Source organism: Argopecten irradians, chromosome 14, assembly GCF_041381155.1.
Source record: "Argopecten irradians isolate NY chromosome 14, Ai_NY, whole genome shotgun sequence".
Lineage (NCBI taxonomy): Eukaryota > Metazoa > Mollusca > Bivalvia > Pectinida > Pectinidae > Argopecten > Argopecten irradians.
This window is the reverse complement of record NC_091147.1, coordinates 10,800,549-10,826,554: the sequence shown is the minus strand read 5'-3', so window position 1 is coordinate 10,826,554 and position 26,006 is coordinate 10,800,549. Positions and strand designations below refer to the sequence as shown.

The 26,006-nt window shown below is 35.1% G+C and overlaps 1 protein-coding gene across 2 annotated transcripts; it reads right to left on the bottom strand.

Moving 5' to 3' along the window:
* Positions 1-2,579: 2,579 nt before the first annotated feature.
* Positions 2,580-21,419, bottom strand: LOC138307234 (polycystin family receptor for egg jelly-like). 2 transcript variants are annotated; one of them, XM_069247873.1, is made up of 21 exons: positions 21,314-21,419; positions 19,537-19,770; positions 19,075-19,245; positions 16,801-16,955; positions 15,557-16,181; positions 14,926-15,040; positions 14,434-14,660; positions 13,989-14,154; positions 13,572-13,667; positions 11,712-12,296; positions 10,886-11,431; positions 10,318-10,346; positions 9,782-9,930; positions 8,109-8,349; positions 7,592-7,720; positions 7,080-7,298; positions 5,716-5,821; positions 5,353-5,473; positions 4,475-4,517; positions 4,133-4,157; positions 2,580-3,949 (listed from the first exon to the last, which is right to left on the bottom strand). In XM_069247873.1, the coding sequence occupies exons 2-21, from the start codon at positions 19,696-19,698 to the stop codon at positions 3,729-3,731; spliced, it is 4,131 nt and encodes a 1,376-aa protein (XP_069103974.1). In that variant the 5' UTR covers positions 19,699-19,770; positions 21,314-21,419; the 3' UTR covers positions 2,580-3,728. The 2 variants fall into 2 exon arrangements, with proteins under 2 accessions (XP_069103974.1, XP_069103973.1); XM_069247872.1 differs by lacking the exon at positions 21,314-21,419 and having other exon boundaries at positions 10,871-11,431; positions 19,537-19,947.
* Between the last annotated feature and the right edge of the window lie 4,587 nt (positions 21,420-26,006).

Below are 26,006 nucleotides of genomic sequence, written 5' to 3'. Positions count from 1 at the left end.
TTCGATCCATCGCGATTTGGTTCCATTGCAAAGAATAGCGCTTTTAAGTCCTGAATATGTGTTTTCCACAATGCTTAATATTCTACCATGTATTCCTTTCCGCTTCAATTTTTGTATAAGTCCCCTATGACAAACGGTATCGAACGCTTTCTTTATGTCCAGGAAAGCTGCAAATACCTTGTTATGCTGTTCAATGTTTGCAAAAATCGTTTCCTGAAGGATGAACGACGCTGTTTCGCAACCAACGAAACGTTGAAAACCTTGTTGTTGTTCATTTGGGAACGCCGGACAGTTTTCCTGGAGCCAGGTAACAAGTCGTTTATGAACGATAGTTTCATATATCTTGTACACTACAGGTAGCAACGACTCGTGAAATCTTCCGACAGATCTAGAGTAATCGGTTAATCAGTGAACTAAAAATTGAAATGGTATACATAATAAAGGCTTTAATTAAACGTATTTATTTGCTCTACAGTTTTTAAAAATGAAGGCCATTTCGCATATACATATATAATTGACTAAACGATTACAACCGGTGTTCATTACTTAACATTAATGTTTACTTCTTATTAGAGTAGATGTTTTGCTCAGAATGATTGCTTCTTATCAAATAAACCATTACCTCAATATATATATATATATATATATAAAGAGAGCTAAGTATTTCATTGTTTCTGTCATTCTTTCAATTGTTCTTTCTTTCGTTTGTTCGGTCGCTCTTTCGAGCGCTCGTTATATCTTTCAATCGTCCATTAGATAGGGTTACTTATCACTTTTGTTTGATAAAACCCGTGTTTTGGTTACCATCAAATCTAGTTTATATCGTACTTGTATTTTTTTTCTATCTGTAAGCATTCCTCTTCAATTTAGAGAGTAATATAAAAGAATAGTACTCATTCCATTCATGAAAATCTAGGGGATAACCAGAAGTTACTGTCACAAATCTTTAAATAGATATAATTGCTTGTGACGTTATTGTGACGAAAAGTAACGGTGAATGTGATGGATCTTATCGATAGTCGACTATTAGGTAGCTTAGTTGATAGTCACGAGAAATCGAGCCGGGGTATGGCAGTGCATAATTCGCTTCTCTTTCATTTGGTGCCTATGACCAAACTCTATTTCACTTATTGGGAAAACGTTTAGTAGGTACACAGCAAAAAGTGCAACACATGTTTTACATATGTTTGAAAAAACATGCGTTAAATGTATGTTTAAAACATGCGTTTTAGGTACGTTTTGGCCACCATGCGTAAAACGTACGTTTGAACAAAACATGCGTTAAACGTATGTTTAACACATGTTTTACGTACGTTTGTTTTCCTTCACATGTATAGCGGACGTCTGTTAAAATAACCCTACTAATTACATGTAAAACATTAGTTTTATCAATGTTATTGAAGACCTGCAGTATTTTTTTCAAAAATGTTATTCCCATATGCAAATACATTTTTAATAGCCTTTTTGTTTTGGTTTCATGTTTTCTATATATGTCTTCCACCAACTTATAGTGAACTTCACACTAGCCTCATGATAGAATAATGCAGCTTCAATATCGTATGATGATACATGTAGGTCTACAATTATATGTACATCTATATGTAGCTGATTGTGAACAGAAGCAAAACCGCTAATGTGGATTCCGTCTTTTAAATTTTGATTTTAACAGTTTTGAAGACTAATGCTCTGAATACATATGATCAATATCAGCTGACCAGCGCTTCATGATGTACAATGTAGTAGGTCTACAACTGCTGTTTGATCATCCTCGATACTCCAGGGGTTCCATCTCTTACGATCTCTACACGTGTAGAGATCGTAAGTGATCGAACCCCTTGAGTATCGAGAATGCTGTTTGATCAACGAGATCATGAGTAAATGTCCTAAAATTGTCATTATACATGTAGCTAAGGATTATACATGTAGCTACATTATACATATGTAAAGGAAAAAATGCATTTAGATGTATTTAGTTTGTAAACTAGAAAATAGATTACTGACTTTTACTTCGGATCTTCATTAGAATTCTTCTTGAAATGTTCAAGTCATTTGAGGCATTTGGGGACTTGTGCAAGGCTACATCGATGACATAACTATTACCATAGGCGTTACTCCAACAATGTTAGAGGTATAGCACGAAGAGACACTTTTTGAACATTACGTCGTGTAGCGAAATAACGTCCGATAAAAAAAACGGCTGACCAGTCGACTCACATGTTATGGGAGTACATAGGCGTCTGCTTCGAGTTTAAAAAAAATAGCCTTCCCTACTACATAGTAGGGTTAGGTTATTGTATTTTTTCAAAATCAGAAGCAGACGCCTGTGCTATTACACGTCAGATTTTAACGTTAACAGTTAATTTGTTCTCAAATCCCTTTGGTTTCGCTGACCGCTCCGCTTGACAGATCTTTCCTTTTTCCCAATCGATGGATAATCAATAAGGTCATTTTCGTTCATATGTTTGAAAAAAATATAATATTATTATCACTGAGCCAGAATTTGAAAACAATTGAACATTGGGCACGACCTTTGTAAAACTTTTAGCCTTTATTTAAAATGTAAGTGATGAAGTGGTGTTAGGGACAAATTGATGTAGGAAAAATAAAATCATTCGAAGAGTATGGAAGTTATCAATAAGTAGTCACTCGTTTGTAAATACAACATACTATGTATGAAAAAATATCCGTCATTGGACAGGAACCGAAAATACAAATAAAATGGAATTAAACTTTAATTTTCAAAATTACAAATATATGGTGCAACTTCAAAGACCATGTAAATGTACATAAAATGATAAAAAGGCGGATTTTGTAACAGGATGAAACGTATGTTTTGAAACGTCCGCTTTACATACGTTTACGTTTAACGTCTGTTTACCATGCGTATTACGCATGTTTAACACACGTATAACATACCGTTTCGTAAGTACGTTTTACATGCGTGGTCCTCAACGTGCGTTTTACATGCGTTTTATAACGTACGTAAAACGTGTATGCAATTTTCCTGTGTAGTAGTATAGAGATACCCGAACATGAGTCTTGAAGTAACTCTCCGTTGCAACGAACTGCTCGTTAAGTAACACCAATATCACAAATAAATAGCATGCATCCGTACTGTCTTTTTGTAGATTAAAGATGGTGGGAATGACAGATCGTTAAAGACAAAGATACATACATGTGATTCCTATTGAGTGTGGCGACTATGGTACGAACACGGGTATCCAGTGTGAAAAACTACGGCTCTACCGACTGAGCTAAGGAAATATACTCCGTCAGCTGAGTGACAGACACCGTATGGAGATTTCATGAATTTCAACCAGAGACTCTCTAACCACCTTCCATGATACCTTATGTTGGGCGCTCATTTCGAAGATCAGGGCTAAACACACGGGATTCCTGATGGGTGTCCCAGCATTAGATCGAATCCGGGCCTTCGGTGTGAAAAATATACCGACTGAGCCAAAGAAGCATCTTCCATCAGTTAAGTGATATATACCGTATTTAACACTATCATATGTACAACCCACAACAATCCGCTCCTTTCACACTAGACAAACGAGCAAATTATGTGTGCTGGTAAAACGTTTGATAAAAGTGTAAAACAATTCACTATCTAGAACGTTTTTAAGTGTTTAAATCCACTTGTCCTAAAATGTAGTTGACTTAAGTTAAATTTAAATATATCAAATTAAAAGAGAATATAGAACATGACAGTATGTCATCGGAAGTCACATCCAACGTTCGCGTATATCGAAGAGATTCCGCCCTCCGTTTCCCCTCAGCCATTGTTGTAGAATAACACACGCTTTTTCTTCTAGGGTCCTCGGTTTTCTGACTTCCAGTTCCGTAAGCCATTTCTGTGAGAATCCGAGATTGCGTCCTATCTTACGCCAGTGCTGAGTTGTGATAGTTTTGTTGTAGATGCACAAAAGAATTCCCTTTTGGTGATCTAAAATGTTATTATAATATCTTAAAATTTAAACAATACTTAATATATATTTCGTCGTGTAAATTATCAAGTATCTTGTAATACGCACGAGGTTTAAAGTACAATGAAATAAGTATATCTGCGACATCTTCGTATTAAAAATTGCTTTGATGAATCTTATTTTGTTATGAAATCAAAACTTACCCAGATACGTCTTCTTGTGAAACAGCTGAAATAATAAAGATATAAATTGGGCATTTTAAAGGAAAACATTGGAAAATTCACCCAAATACACTCGTAGTCGTTCCATTGCGTCTCTTAAAACCACCCTCAACCGATATTATTTTCTTGTTTACTACAATAATATCTTTTTTAACTACTTCAGCAACGGACGTTTTAGAAAGTGGTATCAACATGCTAAATACTCAATGGAATTCCTCTGTTTCAATATTCCTAATATCGTGATCAACATAATGCTGTGTGAATGACTTGCTGTACCCGAGTATATATTGTATTAGTTATTGATGCTATAAAGTATGTACTTACAGTGAGATAGCCTGATTTACACACAGTGATCGAAGTCCTCACGCTGGGTAAGAGAAAATTATAAAAAATAACTGAAAAGCAGCTAAATGTTTGTATACTTTCATATTAATTCAGGTGAATTATTTGATTCTATTGATTGCAATGCGTTTAGTGAATCATAAATCTAGAGTTATATGTTGTTCTTGTAAAACAACTCTTATGTTCAGTGAAGCATTGTATTACATATAAATAACACGCATCTGCACTGTCTGTGCGTACAAAGATGTAAATGACAGATCTTTGAAATATAAAGAAAAAAATGCGATTCGATCGGAAAAATGTTTCGATATTACAAAAAGTGTATATTAACAATCTATAACTGTACTAAATATCAAAACTCCTCATCCTAAATGAAATATATGATGTCAGTCATTATATGGTATTGACTAGTTTTAAAGGTGATAATGTGTATAATTGTGTTCATTTCTAATTGCATTTTCTGTATTATGCCCACGCTCTAGACATCGTGATATCATCGTCCCGAATATTCCATATTCGAAGATGATATTAATTAAATCTATACAGGATGACAAGTCATTTTTCTTTATCGCAGTTGTAATCATAATGTCTTAAGCATATTGATTGTAAACTTGTGAAGGGATATATCATATCCAATAGACAGATTTATATATAGTTACACTTTCTAAATACAACGTCTAACACCATCATTTCAAGGTATAATACCAAATAGGTGTATATAATAAATTACTCCTTTGATATAACTTTTTGTCATAACTACTTTAACCATTTAGCCTTTTACTCTCACGACTTGTACAGAATGTAGCAACCTTTCGTTTGTGATGTCATGATCAATTGTTTGATTTATAAGGAAATCTCACCTTTCCTTCAAACAGTCAATCTGGACGCTTAAGTCAGTTTGGAATGTCCGTGCTCCAGGGTTTCCTTCTTTCCACTCCAGATCTCCTTGCTTCGTCATTAGCTTAAATTGGGATTCATCACCTGCAGCAACAATTATACTTCATTTTATATACAGGGATGTCTCATAAATCATGTTATACTTTCAAAATATTGCATGACATAGCCCACCTCATTTTGGTTAATTTTAAAACTAGTGTGACTGTGGTTGTAATTTACGTCTTTTATAAATATTGAATGACAGTTTTCAACTTCATCCAATCCACCCACTTGCATCTAAGCAATCACGGTGACTTTACTGTTAATGAAATATAATATATAGATACCACATGTCGGTATGTTTCTTTTTCTCCTGAACTGAACAGCTATAGGTCCTGAGATGTCACCATGGGCCAGGAAATGCAGTACTGGGAAATTATCTCCGCGCTCCAGCTGAAAAATATACATTTATTAGGAAATATCTGTATGACTATGGGTTTACATACAGTAATAATTAATCATCTCCTAGCTCCAATTAGATATATATACACACAGCGTCAGTAATTAAGCAACAACCTATTTTTTAGATAAAGACAAACATCAAAATAACGAATAAAGAAGCAACATGTAATGTTTAAATTATCTCTTTATTATTTACGATAGAATAGTACATAATGTTTCAAAATCATTTGATTTTAGCATATATATATATTCACATCTAACAATGCAGGAAAACAGCTCGCCAAAACTGCTAATTAAGATAGCTTAACAAGTATGGTCATTATAAAAAGGAAAAGTTAATTTCATTCAATAAATGATAAAAGTAACAGATGACATATCTTATTTGCACAAAGAACTGTTTGTCAATAGTGTTTCATATTAGACGACATATGGAAATAATCAGGATTCTTCCTCATTCCCCATGGAGAGATTCAATTTACAGTCATAGAAAACAAAAGCCAGAACATTACAATGCCATCTTCGAAAGCAACTATTGGAAAGGTATTTCTCTGGTGGTTTGTAGTTTTCAGTTTCTTCTACACACCCCTGCGACCAGCGGTAATATGGAGGAAGAACCGACTTTCCCCCGACCACTGACTAGACAAAATGGAATAGAGAGACGTTCATGACAGGTTTGATAGCCTACAGAGACGTTCCTGACGTATTAATTCCGATACTTTGCCGTCTCCAGCCTTTTGATAACCTCCGTCTTCCGATGTTGACCAATACATTATGAAATGCGACTCTGCTGTTCATAAAAAAGGCTTTCCTGGTCATACACACAACACACAACCCAACATGAGTTTGGTGAAGGTGACCCCTCTATCGTGCTGAACGTGCACAGCGTCATCACTCCGGTGTGGACGGGTACAATAGTGTCATCGGTTCGCTCAGAGATAAAATACCTTACAGATAAACGGTCATACGACAGCCTGGGTCTAAAATAATTGGTTGATTGAGAGAGTAAATTTACTTTAATCAGAACTTGTGGTCGTCATGGTAAGTACAACTGGGATTTTATATCATAACAACTTTTAGCTTTGCGAATATGAATTATGAATACTCAACTGACCACACATTTTCTGTTGAAAACGGGTGCATTAATTTAATTTATGTAAACATTATGTTAATTGAAATATACTATTAAAAATAATGGTCTATCGTTATGGGTTCAACTAAGCAAATTAAAAACTTAAATATCGATTATTACCAATATTGTTATTTCCGTGTCCTGCGAAACACAGGCCTCCGGAAACACCACTGCAATCTTCTTACACATCCCGGGGAGGTAGAAGACGTCACCTGATTTAGTGAGGGTGTACTCAATCGCACTCTTCTCCTGCACGGTAGGTGGAATACCAGGCCAAAGGTCAGAGATGACAGCCAATACGTAGTGTGGGAAACACGAAGTGGAAGCAGATAAATAAACCTATGAAAATAAAAATGAATCAGAAATGGGTATGGAAAATAAAAATTGTGTGTAGCTTTTGTGCATATGACGGCCCCCTGACAATTATTTTCCATTTTTTATTATGGGTAAGATTACGAACACATTGGAACGTTTACAAAACCTCAGTCGCTGGTGGATGGTCTCGTCCTGAATTACTTATATTTTCCATTTTGATTAAAAATTGATATATGTACATTTTCAGAAACAAGTGTTTTAAATGTTTTGCTTAAGGAGACAAAATATATTACGTGTAGCGTAAGAAATAAAGTTACCTCCCCTTCCTTCGCTGGGTCACGCTTAGCTGGTAGTTGGTACCATTCATTATGGTTTCTGCTGCGTATGATGAGGAACGTAGGTCGGCACGACAGGATATCAGAAGGTACTTTGATCATTACATGGCACTTTAATATATAAACAATATACAACGCTGCAATGTACTCTGCTTAACACTCTGTCGATATACAAATCTGAGATCAACCTAACAAATATGGTATCAATATTTTAAACACGTTCAATGTAGCATTGTCAACTTGTCAAAACTGTTGTATCACCGACTGCATTTGTTAGATACATTATAAACGTAATTATGATCTGATAATCTGATAATATTTATGAAATTATTTCCAGTTAGCAATGACTCTGAACGTGATACTTATATTTTTATTCAACATGATATACTATTATATGTCCACTTTGTACAGTATGGTTGATAAGAATCATCATTTGCGACCATTTTATTCTGCTCAACTATACTATGGATGAATATATTGATAGTAATTGCAAACCTACAAACTTTTGTTTAGTATCCATGGTTACGGAGTTTTGTCCTGAGACATGTCGTTGTCTTCCTTTTAACTGGTGTATCTTAAATACTATACTGATAGGCTGAGTGGATTCACCGTACGGAACAAGTCCTCGTCGACAGGCTTCGGGTATGGTATAGGTATCAACGGTTATGTTACAGTACACCGTACCTCGAAAGAACTCCATTATCAAGGTGTTATCTTCCTTTGACCAGTCGATAGAATACCTGGAACCATTATCAAGTATTGTTTTATACACCTCACCGACGAACCACAGTTATTTATTGGTCGAAAGACGTCATTTCTACCCCATCTAAGATATCTGCACTTCCGGTGAGGGTTAGATTTCTCTGTCTTACCCAGGGCAAGACAGCCTTCTCGCGTAGAACATATTTGTATGATAAAACGGAAGTTGTAAAACGTCATATGCAAATAAACATTAACCTGTGCAGTTAAATTGGAAATTGATTTTTTTTCAAACATATATTTTATTCAAGAAATGCATATTACGTATATTATTTTACAAATAAATACATAAATTCAGCAAATTTGATTCTCTCATACTGACATTCAAATTATTCATACATATGTTTATTCTTTATAATAAATATATTATATTAATTATGATTATAATCTCTTTAATTAATAACTGTTAAAAATTAAGACAGATAATATAAGTACAAGTTAATGTCATGATTTCGTCAAATAAAAAGGGAAATAACTCGTATACTTGTTTTGAGGTAAGGATCTTTAGAGGGGAGAGAACTCACAATCAGAACGTCTCTATCATCAAGAGTCTGACTGAATGAGACTAAATGACTAAAACAACATCCTGTTAGCTATCACGTGTAGTGTATGTGGTAATTGATATTACTTTTGACCCCGAACTCGTGCTTCACGTTCTGAACTTGGACCTAATGATCATTGCAATCGAAAGTTAACATGCCTTGACATATTTCGTTGATGTTAACCAAGTTAAAAGACTATCAAAATGGGTTGGATATTATATGTGATAATATTTCTTTGACGTCAAATATTTCAAAACGATTTAGAATTCTGTTTGTTACAGTGTAACAAGTTTAATTAAGTTTTTGACAAAGCAAATATAAGTCTCCAAGTTGATACAGGTATCAAATAAATATTTGTCTTTTTTCAAATCGTGGTATGTGTAGTTTTTAACATTTTTAGGGAAATTACAGGTGTAGAAAAAGGATAATTTTCCTACCTTGATTTTAGGACAGGAAAATCCCTACCCTCAGAGGAGATTTACAACAGTCTAACCCTTGGCAAGTCTCGGGTGAGAAAGTCGTGAATCTTCTCCTTGGGTAGAGATTTCCCTGTCATACCCTCAAGGTAGAGAAAGATCATATTAGTCTCCCTCGGAACGACATATTCATAAATCATGCCTTTTTATGCGGAGCTCCATGTACGTTTAGCAAGAAATGGTCGTATAACGAACTCTCCGAGGTGTTGTAAGACGACGCTTTTACATTAAGTTATCCTTATAGCAAAAGTCAATAATAACACATAGGGATTGAATTTTGTTTTAAATTTTCATAGCGGCTTTGAATAGCGGAAGCTATCTACATATCCTTTGGAGCGTGTAATACATAATGTAGTATTGTGTACGTAGCTGTGTTATATTATAGCTGTACAAACCTGAACTGCAATCCGTTTAAAGTTGTTCTTAGTCTACATCTACGTTCCAGGTGTAATAACACCGACTCTAGGGCTGATCTCTCTAAGATGGAATCATCTTCAAACCGCTTTAGGATCGTCGATAGAAACCTATCACAGGTTACATCTCCCTTTTTATTGCAAAAAAACCCCGACGCAATTATCGAATCATTAATTGTGACAAAATTGACGAAAATGCGGAAAAAAATGTTATGAAAAATGTAAATGATAATAATTATTGAACAGTGAACAGTACGCCATATTAATGTGAACACATCATCACTATGCTGTCCAAAACTATCCTTTTCAATAACGTAGAAGGGATATTTATAAATATTCTTAGCAGCTCTTACTCCATTGCTTGCACTTGTTGAAGGGACGTTACAGTAAATTAATTTTGATAACGAATTGAATAACAATGAAAATATACAAAATGTCGTATTCCAAAGTAATCTTTCAGATTTTTAATACTGGAACAGTGATTGATAATTAGAAATGAAGTGGGTGTTTTTTGTTACCTTTGGGCGATCAGTGTCACATTCGTGCTCTGAAATAAGACATATTGAAATATGATCTCAACAAACTATATGTTTAGATATATGTATGTGTAAAATGAAACTTGTCTTCCAATATAAAACTGAGTTTGGTAGGCAGTGATCTATGGGATAAATCGACAATCTGTAAATTGGACAAATTGTCTCCATATCGTCAACGAAAGAGGAGTTGCGTTCAAAATGCCTCCCGTACTAACCCAAATTATCAACCAATTTAAATATGACGACGAACATGCAGAAGTAAGCATGTTATGAGCTATATGAATTAAACAATGTTTTGATTGCGTAAAAGGTGATATGACCGCATTAGGATACATGCATATTCTACATGTATCGCAAACGAGCTAGATTGAATGTTTTATCGAATTGCGTTCATACTGACGTTAACGCAATCAAAATTAGTCCTTTTATAACGTTTGCAATATATCATCTCTGTAATATAATCATTGTAATATGAATCGATTGTAGTTCTAGACTTGAGAGCGAACTACATAAATGATCAACGAAATATTTTTACCTATTTTTAACAAACCTTGTTCCCGTTGTGTACTTCCACAAATTGTGAATACTTTGGACAATCTGTTCCAGAAATGACTACTGAGATGCGAGTCGAATGAAGTCAAACCTTTCCTAATACACTCCTTGATGTATGATAATCTATGATCCAATGAACTGACGAATAGGTTAACGAAAAGAATCGTGGCCATTGAAGCGTATAGTCCTATAATGATAAAAATACCCACTACCACCACTTGTATGTCATGTCGAAACTTGATAATTCCAATTGTCATTCGAAATAAAGTCAGAATTGATGTCGCCATGCTACTAAAACCACTTTCACTATGTCCATATATAAGATGTATTAGGCTGGCGAACCCTACAATAATGATGGATAGTGTTATAAGGAAATGGAAAACCTCGGATCGAAATGACAGAATTGTTTTATACATCAGGAACAGGTAGTAGTTGAATGACAGATTCTTCAGTACGTCAAGGATAGCGATGAAGGTGATGATACCAAGAGTAGTGGTGTAGTATTCATCCCAAAGGAACACCCATCCAAAAGACGTGTAGAATCCTGTTAATTATAAAAAAAACTATAAGGGTCCGTATGTTGATGTGCTTGTTGAAGCATATTGAAATATACACTAAGAATATTTAATGTAATATCACTGAATTTGTCTTCACAATCTTGTGTTAAATATTGATATGGGAAACCAAAAGATGTTAAAACGACCAAATCAATAGCAATGTAGGCCACAAACTTTCATAGTTATAGACGGCGAAATACTGAAATTAGGTTATCTAAATATATTTGATATACAAATAAACCACTAAAATAGTAAAAATAACTTTACCCGTATCTTGTCTAAGGGTGTTGAGAACGCTTATTGTGTCGGTGAACCTCATGAAAAAATACACCACTGCAGCGATGGACACTCCAAGATGTAGGATGTCCAAGACTTGACTCGTTGTTGTAAGGGAATGACCTCTGGTCTTTATCACTTTGACGATCAGTGACACAAGTCGGATAAAAATGGTGACTACAAAGATTAACTGTAGTGCCAGGACAATAAAATCAAATGTATTGGTGTAGGGGTACAGATTGGCTGATACGACCTGTGTGTTCATGAAGACTCTACCTGTACTTGGGAGCTCGAAGACGATTTTGACTTGGGTAAACAATCTATTATTTCTGTTCATGAGACAGATTTCTATAAACAGAGCACGGGTTTTCTGATCGAGCCATCCATCGTTTTTTAAATCTCTTACTACATTTATTGCCTCATCTGGCAAAATATCTAAATCAACGAGATACCCACTGGCACCATAGGTCCCAAATAGACCCCAGTAGGTTGGTGTCTCCTCTGGGCTGGTGTAGTGATATCGGTACGGGGTGTCGACACCATCCCATAAATCAGATGTGTTCCAAGGGATCCAACCTACAATATAATATTTAGAGAACACAACAAGGGTTAACCTTATCAGTGTAATTGACTTTTCAACATATTGCATTTTAGTAATTGCAGGAAAGTGAATATCTCGAAGTGCATTGAGGCTTTGTGTTATATAGGATTTGTGTATTATACACAGGCAATATGTCTTCAGGTAAATTCAGGTCAATTTAAGGTCAATTTCAGGTGAAATTTTTCAGGTCAAATTTACCTGAAAAGGGCAAAGAAAGTCATTTCAGGTCAAAACCTTGACATGAAATCGACCTGAAATTCATATGAAATTGACCTGAAAATGACCTGAAATTCATATGGAGATTTTTTCAAGTGAAATTGACCTGAAGCATTTTTCAGGTCAATTTGACCTGAAATTGCCCTGAATTGTGCATGAAAAAAAATTCAGGTGAAATGACATTGACCTGAAATTCATATGAAGATTTAACCTGAATTCACATAAAGATTTGTTCATGTCAGTTTCAGGGGAAATTAACCTGAAATTGACCTGAAAATTCTTCATATAAAATTGACCTCAATTTCAGGTGAATTTCACGTGAATCTAAGGTCAATTTCAAATCAAGATTTTTCAGGTCAAATATGCTGGAATTTAATTTAACGGTTCAGCAAAATATAAATGACAAAAGAAATTTGAATCCGCGACAAAGCCATGTGTAACACTATTTATCTTGCAACTGCCGCATATACTGACGGATATTTACTGCCACATTTTATCCGTCAATACGAAATGGTTTATCCGTCAATACGATGACGTGAATCAGTTCCATATCTGACGGAAAATTTTCCAATCTAACTCCGAACTTTAACCTTCCGATGAATGAAACGTCATTCAGTCCCGTCAAACCATGATGTAAAAATCACCGGAATCAAGTCATTTTTACTATATCGAGTCCCCTGTAATTGCGGTGTGGTCTTTTTCTTGGTTCATGACAATGTATTGTAAAGTAATTCATTGATGGGTATTTATTGATTTTTTACACTCTGGGCAGAGTTACTGTTTGTGAAGGCACTTATATATTTCCCATGGAAGTAAATAGGAGAATGTTCTGATTCAATTTAGTGATTTAGTGATTTTTTTCTTGCTTCGGGTGGAATCAGGTAAATAACCAGCAGTTTGTATCCGTTTTGAATGTCATCTACATGTATAAGGAAATGGTTGGAGGTTAAACTTCGTCATCTCGGCTTTCCTAAGTCTTGTATTGTAAGATATATAGCGGTGGCATTAAAATGAATATTTTAACCATTTTCTACCTTTCGTGTAAACACCTTTATCTTCATTGTCTGTATCGTAGCCAGGTAAACAGTGTATGGCATAAGTCCTTAGCAAAGCGGGAGCTGCACAGGTATCTAAAACATAGAATGAGTATTGGAAATTATATATAAGGATTGTTTAGACACTTCGAAAACATATCACTATCGATGTGTCACATAAACAATATAACGATTGTCCTATAGAGGCTACAGGGGAAAGGATGCTCTAGAAGCATATCATGCGCAATGTATGGAAACGCCTCATATTAAGGACTCCATGACATCGTGACAAAATAATGGTGCATGGCTGCTGAGATTCTTCGAAATGTAGGTTTTCTGAGTTCAAAAACATCCTAAATTTGATCGTTCATGTTTACCTTACACATTTTGATAGGGTAATATGCATGCAACACCTACCTGAAACTCGAATTTGTCGTATTCTCAGCGGACCCATTTTTAGGTTATCTTCTATAAATCTCAGGTCATCAAACGATTTGATTTCACCGTTATAAAACTCGGAGGAATACAGGCGATGCAGCACAACAGCTTCAATATACATCCACACATCCTCTATTGATTTAATCTGACAAAATGGATCATATTGTAGGAGTTATAATAATGGTTTTAATTTATCTATCGAATACAAGCAGAGACATATTTCATCAATTCAGAGAGTATAATACATTTTGTAATGTTTGTGCCAAAGAAAGTTGGTTTGAAGAAGAATCCGTCTGCTTATGTCCACTTTTGTTCGGAAAGATTTAACTAGTTCGATGCAATTTGAAACAAAATGTAATTAATATCCTATAAACCAATGAAAAAGATTATTTGATAAATCAGTTTTAAAGGATTTTGTTATTACCTCTCCTGTTGCTGTTAGGGTACTTTTAATTTGTAAGTTCTGTCTGCTGACTTCGGAAACTTTTTGTTGAGATCCAATGACCATAAGAACACATATGTATGCCAAACCCATAGCGAAGTTCCTTAGAAATGTGTTGAGTTTTCGGTCCATACGTATGATATACCGACGACGCAATTGATCGGTCGTTTCTGGCTTGTCGCACGGAGATAACATATCGTGTTGGTTTCCTGTAATTATATGGATTCAAAGGACAATACTATCCATGCCGCATCAACCATCATTTATTCACCCTCACATAATTCATAGACCATGGGGACTAGTATTTCGAGTATCCTTTTCTATTGGGCATCTTAAGTGTATTAGTACTTCACCAATCAGAATCGTGTCTTCCCAATCTAAAACCATCATATGTTTCCACGTGAAATTTAGTACCAGTTACAGTTGCTAATAAGAACTATGAAGAGTAAAGAATCGCTAGAAAAGAATTCATACCTTGATTGTATATATCCTTTATCTTTGGATATACAGAAATTGGAGGAAAATGAAAGTCATTTTCTCCCGTCTTCTCCGAACAGAGACAAACAATCAGGACAGCTAGTACTAAGGCCTACAAAACAAGGTATGTTTTATTATACTCAGTCTTAACGGAGTATCTACATAAGCGTGTTACTATTACAGCACCATACGACTACTAGAGGTTTTATATGCGTTTCAATTACTTAATCTTTGCATGCAGATAAACTTTAAAATTAGAATGATGTGTAAGACATACGACTTTTAGGAAAACCCCCTAAACGCCGGAAAGATTCAGTTCACCATCAATGCCTCTCCGTAAGTGTCTACGTTTTCAACTCAACGAGCCGCTATCAGTGAAGTATCAGCGAAGTTATGATGTGGGATGACAGAGTGGTGCAGAGTGAGACAGAACGTGACTTGATATGATATGACGCTAGTTATTCTCTTCGTTTCGTGACAGTGTATATAGCAAAGAAGTGTATGGCCTGTTTTTGTTTTAAGTATTTTCTGGAAATAATTACCATTGACGCGAATATAGAGAGTTATCAAATACTGTTGTTAGGCATAAGCTTAAAGACCTGAAAACGAGATGACTTTTTTAACTTACTTTCGTTGGTTCAATCAAAATCACGCTTTCTGTTGTGCCGATAAAAAAAGCTGACATCCATTGAATTGTAAGGGACGGTCCCCATTCCAAAGAATACAGAAATGTAAAAAACGAACCGGATGCGATGCACACTAGGCATACTGTGTAGGCCAAGAAGATTGACCACCAGGGCAGTTTTCCGAACGGGCGAAGCGCATCAGAATTATTTTGTTGGAATTTTTCTCCTCGTAAATTCCTCTTACTGAAAATGTAGGTCATAATCAAAGAAGGTACCACTGTAACAGCACTTGATATGAATCCAGTGTAAAGCTCTTTATAACCAATCTCAAAGTACGCCGTCTTTACAAAAGGAGTGGTGTCATCCGGTGTATCATAAAACATGGCGGAGGCGACCATCGAAAGGAACAACAGAGAACCCACACACCAAAGTCTCTGTACCCTGGTGAACCTGTTATACTGGGGACGGAATAGCAATGAAAACCACAGATTATCGTCCAGGATGTTCCGAGCGCTCACTTCAGATATATCTACCGTACTGTCGCTGTTTTGTCCCACTTTCAAAGTACACCAGGTTTGTCCCGTTCCCTTCTCCATAGAGAGCCATCTGTTGCATTTTAGTCTTGTACTAAAACAAAAGTAAACCTTCCTAAGGGTTAATCCATGAGTGAAATAATAAATATTATCAAATAATATAGTATCATATATTAGTATACTTTGATTTGAAAATAATTAGTAAAATGATGTTCTGAATAAACACAGGCTTGTATTCCTTTGGTACCAGATTAATTAATAGATATTGATTCGAAGCTAAGTATATATATTTATGAATAGTACATAATTATTTGCATCGATGCGTCAGGAATAGATTTTATCACATATTCCGCCTGATATTCAGTGATATCGCCCGTGTAATATTTTTTTGCGTATGTCACTTGTGTAATATGACCTGGAGCGATTTCCATCTTAAATTTGAGTTCATTGCATATGAAATTTTATGAAACTCGTCTCGCAGTTTTTATTTTTGCGAGCCTTTTTGACACGTTTCATAAAACCTCATATAAATTTAAAATGAACATTCATGTAAGATCCTATATATCTTACTTATCAATTAAGTTGATATATCTTAGTTTCCTCTCTGTGGATATGCAATGAAATTCAGGAAAACAGATAAAACATTGGTATCTTGTTGTGACATAACATAACAATATAATAAAATAAATTGCATGAAAGAAATACAGACTTACGCATTTTTAGTTATTCCATCGATTAAAACAACCCGCGTTAAATACCAAGAGCTTAGTTTCGCATCTTCTCCCAACCATATTTGGACAGCTGTAATGTTTCCAATGCAAACGTCAGTCGTTAAGTAGAAATATGACGAGGTTCCGTTGCTGAAGTTCTGGAAAATTCATAGAAGGCAATAAAATGGATAGGACAAATTGATAAAAATGCCGAATTATACCAGCATTAAATCATAGATAGGCCACACAAATACAAATTGGAAATATAAAGCTGAACAATGTCCCTTACACTGGGTGATACACATACCACCCGTTTACAAATCAATCACCCAATGTATACGTCAGCATTGACATGAACAATTAAGATTATTATCTAAAGGCTTTATTCTCTTCACATGCATTTCCAGCCTTATACAAAAGTACATCGTAATCAAAAATAACCTTTACGCGGCCTACAGACATGCTGACCAGCTAAAACACATTTCCAGAGCGTAATATACGCGCACTGCTTTTCGACCAAAATCGCCCGTTTAACCTTTATCAACGTATCCCTAATGGAAAAGTACAAAGACATAATCCACAAAATCGGCTTCAAGTTAATGACATGTACTCCTGCCACATGTTATTTCGTCGTATTAAGTTTATTTAGTGTATCTCTTTATTGGTCCCCTCTTCCAGCTACATTATTTTTTCTTGTTTCACTATCATGGAAATTCATACAAATATTGGTCCTTTTCAGGACTTCCCTTCAATCCTCACACTACCTTTTTTACAAATGTCACATATTACTATACTTTCCTCTCTCTTTCATTGTCTCATTCATCCCACCCTTTGTAATCAATATTATGACTTATACTTTATCATTGTTAGTTGTTGCAACAATTGTTATTATTAGAGATATTTTGATATTAAACTTAGTTCCCCCCAACCAATCAATTTACGTCCATAATGAACTCTATCTATCTTTAGATTTATGTTCGATTGGTTGACAGAAAGACGACAGAATTATTTAACTATCGGTACAATTGTAAAACAAATAACTGGTTATGTTATAATTAACCAATCTGATTATCTGATACAGATCCTTTAACCACTCCGTTCAATTGAGGACCTGACAACATCCCGTAATTGGTCATGTTCGGAGGACCTTTGTATCGCATGGTCTTAAAATTAAATGCATTTTTTAACCTTGCTAAGTCAATCGATAACGTCATTTTCGTTCCAGTGTATTTACACATTTATCTTTGATGTATTCATTGGACGAGATGACTACATACAGGAAAATAATTCTGACAGCTTTTTCAAACAGTTTCGTCCCCAGTCAAAATTCTGGAAGCAACAATATGATTGGCTATTTCCAATGATCACCAGAACTTGACCTCTAATGGGATGTTGTCAGATCCTCTTACCAAACGTAGTCATAATAAGGATAGGTATTTGTAATGAAATTGTTATATGACATAAACAACATGACTAAGCAGTTACCCTATCAATTTCAATAAAGCCTATTTAGTACTTCAAAATTCAAAATGGCTGTTATAAGTCACATTGTTTCCTAATTATTCACAAAATTCAATTGGCAGAAAGTTGACAATCTCTATGAATTTAAAAAAAAGTAAGTACAGTACTTCGTGAAAAATATTGATATCAAACTTCAATGGTTTTCAAGATTCAAGATTATTTCCTGTCGACGATATCTTATTTGTTATCAGTCCTAGAATGTATCCAAGGAGGGATATGGAATTTGAGACGGAAATTTGATTTTTTTCTGTGAAATCAAAGATGGTGGCCATCTTTTAGTTCACAGTAGTCTCAACATGCAATATACACAACTAGGGTCCAGGAAAAAGAGGCTTGAGATTGTATTCCTTCTACGAAAAGCGGCAACAACCACAATCTATCCAAATTCATGGCAGCTGCTTATCGGTCATCTTGTATAAATATATCAAGGATGTAGATGAATTCAGTCTTTAGTTATCTAAATAAGATATGAGTATCATCCAATCGATCCCAAAATGCAACAAAAGTGCGAGAGGCAGCTATGTATTGCATTTAAGAACGACATCTTTAGTACTCCATGAGTAATAATAGCAAGGACGGACAATCCTTGAAAAACCTACCATGTGATGCTGATGGGCTTACGTTAAGGGCTTAGGAAAACCATTGTGTAAACCATGTAGGATAAGCATTTCCGACTGATGTATTTCAGTACTGATATAGAAAGAAATTCCATGATTGGTGTTGAAGTACCACAGAGTTTGTTATTGCCGACTGTACCTTTCTGTTGCGTCCTGTTAACATTCGAGTTCCTGTCTCTCCTCTTGTCCCTGTGATGTTGATGTACACGGTTGATTCCATCCGCCTTTTAGATCTTAGTCCAGTTGATATACAGATGTAATATCTGAAGGCTGACGTATCGTTATTGCCGGGGAGGTGTTGGTATGACCACTGTGGATATAAACATGATTCTATATCAGATCACTAGTTTGTTCAGCCGTGCCAAATCAAACCATAGATGTCACGACTTATTTGTAATGTTGTATTTATATTTCCAACAATATCAAGTATGTGATAAACTAGATGTTAAACTATTATAGAAATAAAATGAAACGCATTGAATAATTATTTGATTTGTCACTCACTTATCAGGTATCTAGCATATTGAACTCGTTGGGAGTAAGGATAGGTTTGAAAATTAATTTTACTAAATTACCGAACCGTAACGAAATATATGTGTACCAGTGTATTGTCGATGTTATCCCGTCTGTACAGAACTGGTGTTATGATGACAAAGAGTACAAGGACAGCTATCACTGTACCCAGCACGTATGGTGTATCACTCAGCCTCTCAGAGAAATTCAAAAACACCGACTGGAAATCTATCATATCGGGTGGTATCATCTTAACACCTGCCGTGAATGTTCCGCAGAAGTATGACGTGAGGGTAATCTCAGATATTCGTCCTCCTGTAAGCTACAACACAGAATTTAAATACTTTGTTTTATCAAAGAATAAATCAAAGGATGAGAAATGAAATACATTTACACCTGATAATAACATCCCTTTATTAGAAGTTACCTGTAAGTCTTCAATACGACAACATTATACCACACATTACGTTTGGTGCAAACAAGTGCGGAAGGACCATGATTTTTTCTTGTTAGTATTTAACATAACTGAGACCGTTACAGATAGCGAAGGAACAGCATGCGATCCGATTTACAAACAAATACTGAGTATGGGATAGTTAAGTATGAGATTGGAGGATACCAGGATTAATGAGTAATTTGGGATCGGGATATATAGTAATATTTGAGTCAGATTTATCTTATTTCTTAACATAGCAATATCTTAATTGGTGATTTAAAGTTTAGAAAAAAAAAAAAAAAAAAAAAAAAAAAAATCACCCCTCTGCGTCCCTCCCATCCTATCCATACCATTATCAGCCTAAGTTTACTGTATGCAAATATTTTGCTCTATACAATGACATATGATATACGTATATAGTAAATATATATTTTTCTGGTATATTATAGCACCAGATGAACTTTATTCTTGCATAATTGACATTATACAAAAATTCGTCACTGTGACCTATTTTTGACACTAAGTTATACTTATATCAAAGCAAATCATTCAAAAACATCATGATGTCCTAATTCCTAGGTATCTGTTAACCAAAAAAAGACTGCTTATCATGGCCGCTAGATGACCCAAATTGACAACTTCCTTTGTGAAAATGGATGCCCGCGGAATAAATTTTATATATGCCTTAACTGGAACATGAATTTTGACATGTTATTTTGTATTCATTAATCTATTTAAAAAGATGATGAATTAAGCCATGAATATCAATCAAATGGCTCCAGATACCTTTTTAACGTTAGTAACATCACAGAAATTATGTACTGTAAAATTGTTGTTTTTTATGCCTTATGTATGTTTAGATGGAGACATTCCTTCAAAAATCACTTAACAATTATTAATAACATTGTGGAAATTTGAAATGAAATTGTATATCACAATTTGGCTTCAGGGTCTGAACGAAGGTACTCATTTCGTATCACTATAGATGTACATATCATGTCTTTTGACAGTTCTGCTAAAAATCAGTTTCTGCTCTTAGGTTTACTTGTAAAATTAAATCAATGCAATGAAAGTACTGTAATTTTCAATATGTTATTACTTTTGGTGATGAGGAACATATTATCTTATCTTAAGCTTATCTTGATTCATGTGTATGAAAAATACGGCACATATAACTTTAATGTATTATAACATTCACTTGTATCATTAGAATATACTTTACAATAGTTTGCAAAAACTTTACCCCCTAAAACACATATCTTAAGAGGCACCAGGTTGTCTACACAGTGGTAAACTTGTTAGAAATTATCAAGGATATAGTCATGTTATGTGTTATATTAACTCAAAGTTAAACAAATCAAAATCAAAATAAGTTTTACAACATTCCAAAAAATCCGAAACACCAAATTGACAATATCCTAATAAATACCTGAACGTCATTTGTGGCTCTCCACCCATGCGAAGTTCTGTCAATGACTTGAGGTGAAACTCGATTGATCCTTATTTTTGGAGCGTCTCGATGTTTGTGAATCGCATTATCTCAACAACGATAAGTGACATGAACCATTTGGTCATATTACGTTTCTTTAAGCTACTTCAATATCTGCATGCACAGTTACATAAAGCATCAATACAAATTGATGATCGAATATAACGATAACTTTCTTTCTTTTGCAATATATGAATGAATTTATTATAAGCATGGCGACAAGTAAATAGTATAATATACTCAAATCAAAAGGACAACTAAAAATGTTTTATATACAAATATGTTTTCATAAAGCTTTTTACCGAAAGCGAAAATACAGCCTCTAATAACGGTGACGTTTGATATAAAACTATGGGTTTTATCAATTTTACATTGGCATTGTACCGTGATAACCGCTGATGTGTGTTGTATGGGTAGATGTATGACTCCACCGATATAAACCTACCTTGACATTGTTCTGTGATAACCACTGATGTCTGGCTTATGGGTAGATGTAGGGCTCCTCAAATATAAATCTACCTTGACATTGTAGGGTGATAACCACTGGTGTCTGGCGAGCTGTATGACTCCTCCGACATAAACCTACCTTGACATTGTACCGTGATCACCACTGATGTCTGTTGTATGGGTAGATGTATGACTCAACCGATATAAACCTACCTTGACATTGTACCGTGATCAGCACTGGTGTCTGGTGAGCTGAATGACTCCCCCGACATAAACCTACCTTGACATTGTACCGTGATCACCACTGGTGTCTGTTGTATGGGTAGATGTATGACTCCACCGACATAAACCTACCTTGACATTGTACCGTGATCACCACTGGTGTCTGGTGTATGGGTAGATGTATGACTCCACCGATATAAACCTACCTTGACATTGTACCGTGATAACCACTGGTGTCTGGTGTATGGGTAGCTGTATGACTCCTCCGATATAAACCTACCTTGACATTGTACCGTGATAACCACTGGTGTGGTGGTGTATGGGTAGCTGTATAACTCCTCCAATAAATGAAAACATCAAGCTGTATGGCCGGTATTGTGTAACTGACAACATCTTGTTTGTATGTAGATAGAAATCGTAGAAACTGTCAGTCGGTGAGGTGGTTCCGTATTTGCCATAAGTACGGCAGGATCCCATCATGGAGATGTTAACGTACACTATAGCAGGGGAGATGTTGAAAAACCCTCCAGGAATGGCGGCCATGTACTGTGTACCGTTTGGAAGCATATTTATAGTGTTGTTGGCATAGGAGGTTGTAGTCGGTAGAGGGAGGCCCATCAGGAATTTGATGTCTGACATTTCATTTCCGTTTTCATCAAAAGCAAATGTTGTTAAAACGGGTACACTGACATCATCCGAAGGCTTGTTGTAGTCAAACGGGGTTTCTTGGTGGGACATAATCTAGGACATATAGTGAAGAATAAGCGAAATATAATTCTGAAGGCAAAATATTTTTGTGTGTTGTTTGCTTGATTAATAAACCTCCTATTAACAGCTATGATCATGTAATGACGGCCCCATGTACGTATGCGGTGTGTTACATGTATGTTGTGCGAGGTGCGTGTTTTGGGAGACTGCGGTATATTCATGTTGTGTCTTCTTGTATTGTGGTACTGTTGCCTTTTTGTATTGCTATATCACTGAAGCATGCCGCCAAAGACACCAAACAACAACATACCCCACCCGGTCACATTATACTGACAACGGGCAAGTCAGTCGTCCCACTCCCGTTATGCTGAGCACTAAGCAGAAACAGAAACTACCACTTTTATCGACTTTGGTGTGTCACGTCCAGGGAACAGAACCCAGAGCCTTCCTCTCAGCGGCGAGAGCTAAACCAAAGGCCAAAAGTGAGATGGTGTCAAGGGAGGCGTAATTTAGGAAGAAAGAAAAGATAAGATCCTAAATTTAGTCGCCTTTTACGAGCATACAATAGGTGAAGCAGGTACAATTCTAACGCCCTACCTGCAGGGCCGACCTCCTTAACTTTTGACTTTCTGTTGAGCGTTCGCCCCTGTGGGAAAGGTTCTAGGTTTCCATGACTGAGACACACCAAGGTCTATAAAATGTTAGTCAAAACAACATATCAAAGTAATTACTATTGTGCATGAAGCAGCTTTATGATATAAACATCGTGTACCAACCATTAGCATCCTTTTTGGACTGGACATCATTCGTCTTGAGAAGTATCTGGGTTGTACAACTACTCGACCGTACGATGTTACATACTCTCCTTGAAGCACATCTAAGTCTCCCATAGCAATTATCACCGATGTTCCACTATGTTCAAAGGTTTTGCGAATGTTGTCTCTTTTCATGTATAATTTCACATGCCTGATAAAGGCATCTTGAAGATTAAGAAGTTCATACTACAAAGAAACAAACCTTAATTCGGTAAATGGATTAAGTGTTAGATGGAATTATAACGTCGACTGGTGGTATGACGAAGAATTATGTGTTAGTGTTCAGATACATACATCAATGATAGTATGCCCATAGACATCCCTTTAATATCACCCGGCCAATGTTATTTATGGTGTCCATATCGTGCAGAATGTACTTATATATTATAAATATGTGTGCAGGTAAACGATATAATAAACTTTGCTGCTATTTTTCCTTAAGTTGTATTGTGTTCAGTGGTTTTCGAAAATGATAACCTTAAAGATGCTCCACCGCTGACAAATGGTGTTTTTTTCACTATCTAAAACAGGAGCAGATGATTTAGTAATTTTCTTCGGTTACAAAAAATACTTACTTTACACCATTATCACCATTAAAAAGGTCGAGCTTCTAATTTTACTTCAAGTTAAACATATGAAAAATAATTATTTGCATCCCGAAAAAAATCATTGGCACTATATCCTATATAGAATGAAGTACTGATTGCGCATGCACCAAAGGCAAAATAAATCATTTTTTTTTATTTTATCTGTGTTAATTAGGCATATATACACAAGATTAAACAGCAATTATTTTTCAAATGATGAATATCATTTATGCTCTGTCGGCGGTGGAGCATCTTTAAGTGGATTAAACTGTCATAAAATTATGATTATAGGTTTAGTGTTGTCGATTTCGTTATATATGTATATTATGTAAGTAAACGGGCTGCCCTGAAACTTACCGTGAGGTGTGAACTTCGACATCCAGTAACATTCGCCTCGAACCCGTACACTAGATTCAGGATACGGAGATACGCTGGATTTTTAATATGAAAAACATAGTAAAATACTTAGACATCACAATATTATATTTATTTTTAATAGTTTATAAAGGCTCTTGATAACATTCACATAAAAAAATTAGTATTCAAATATCTATCATAATTTAACGTAAAATGTATTACAATACGATTGTATCCGCATACTTACACTGTACATATATATATTAAAGTTATATGTACCATAAATGGGTGAAAATTTTGACATGCTATTTTATCTTCATTAAACTAATAAAAACCATCAGTTTTGATAAATTAAGCTGTAAATATCAATCACCTGGCTTCAGATGCTTTATAAACGTTAGTTACTGTAACGATATATCATTATTCTACTTTTATATGTAATCGAATGCACCTATTCATGTACAGCGTAATCGAACTCACTAGTTCTGTTATGCAATTTGTGACTACGTCAGTGGTTGTTGTGAAGAGCACGTGGAAATAATACACAAGATGAGAACCTGTACAACTGTGTTTATTATTTAATACGAGGTAAGACAGTTCTAAGCTAAGCAAAATAAGTAACAGTTACAAGTACACAGTAAAATGTCCGATGAAATTGTAGTACTGCCAAAAATCATTTTCAGCCTTTATTTGCACTTGTAAAATTAAAACTTATGCATTTAAAGTGCCTCTTAATTCTCAAAATATTGATAACTTTTAGTGATGATTAGCATATTACAAACTCATCGTGATTCATGAGTATGGAAAATTTAAATATTAATTATACATATAGTTTAGTTCACATCGTATACGGTATCCATATATCTTGCATAAGTAAGCATCCACATAAATTCAATCTTACCACACGTGTGAACCGATCGATTGAATAGTATCATTTTGAAAATTAAATTATAAAATTGCATATCTCCTGTTAGCTCAATATAAATAATTTCATACTTACATTTATATTGATACTTGATATGCTATATCTGTAGAATATATCTAAACATATATCAATCGATAATGTTTTCGTGTGAGGCATCAATACACTTACATAATTTATTATATGTTTATACAGACAGGATCACTTACTATGATGTATTTGATATGTCTAAAAACCAGGTTCACTAACAATAGGTAGGACTTATCAGTCTAACGCTACTCACAGTCAGTGGTTGAGTTCGCATCAAGTTCGTCAGATGACAAGGCGTCCATTTTCTTTGTAATTTGATCCTCGATATGTTCTATATTCTTCTGTGATTAGCAAAATATAAAGCATTAAATACCAATTTCATTTTTTCTTCTCCTTATTTGCATGTTCAAGAATTATCTACCCTTGCGAGTAGATATTGAAACGCCGTGTGTTTGTGAGCGTATTAAAGTCTTACTTTTCGGAAAAAACGACTTGAAATGCGCTCACAAGATAATGACTTACATGTAACTATCGATACCTACCCG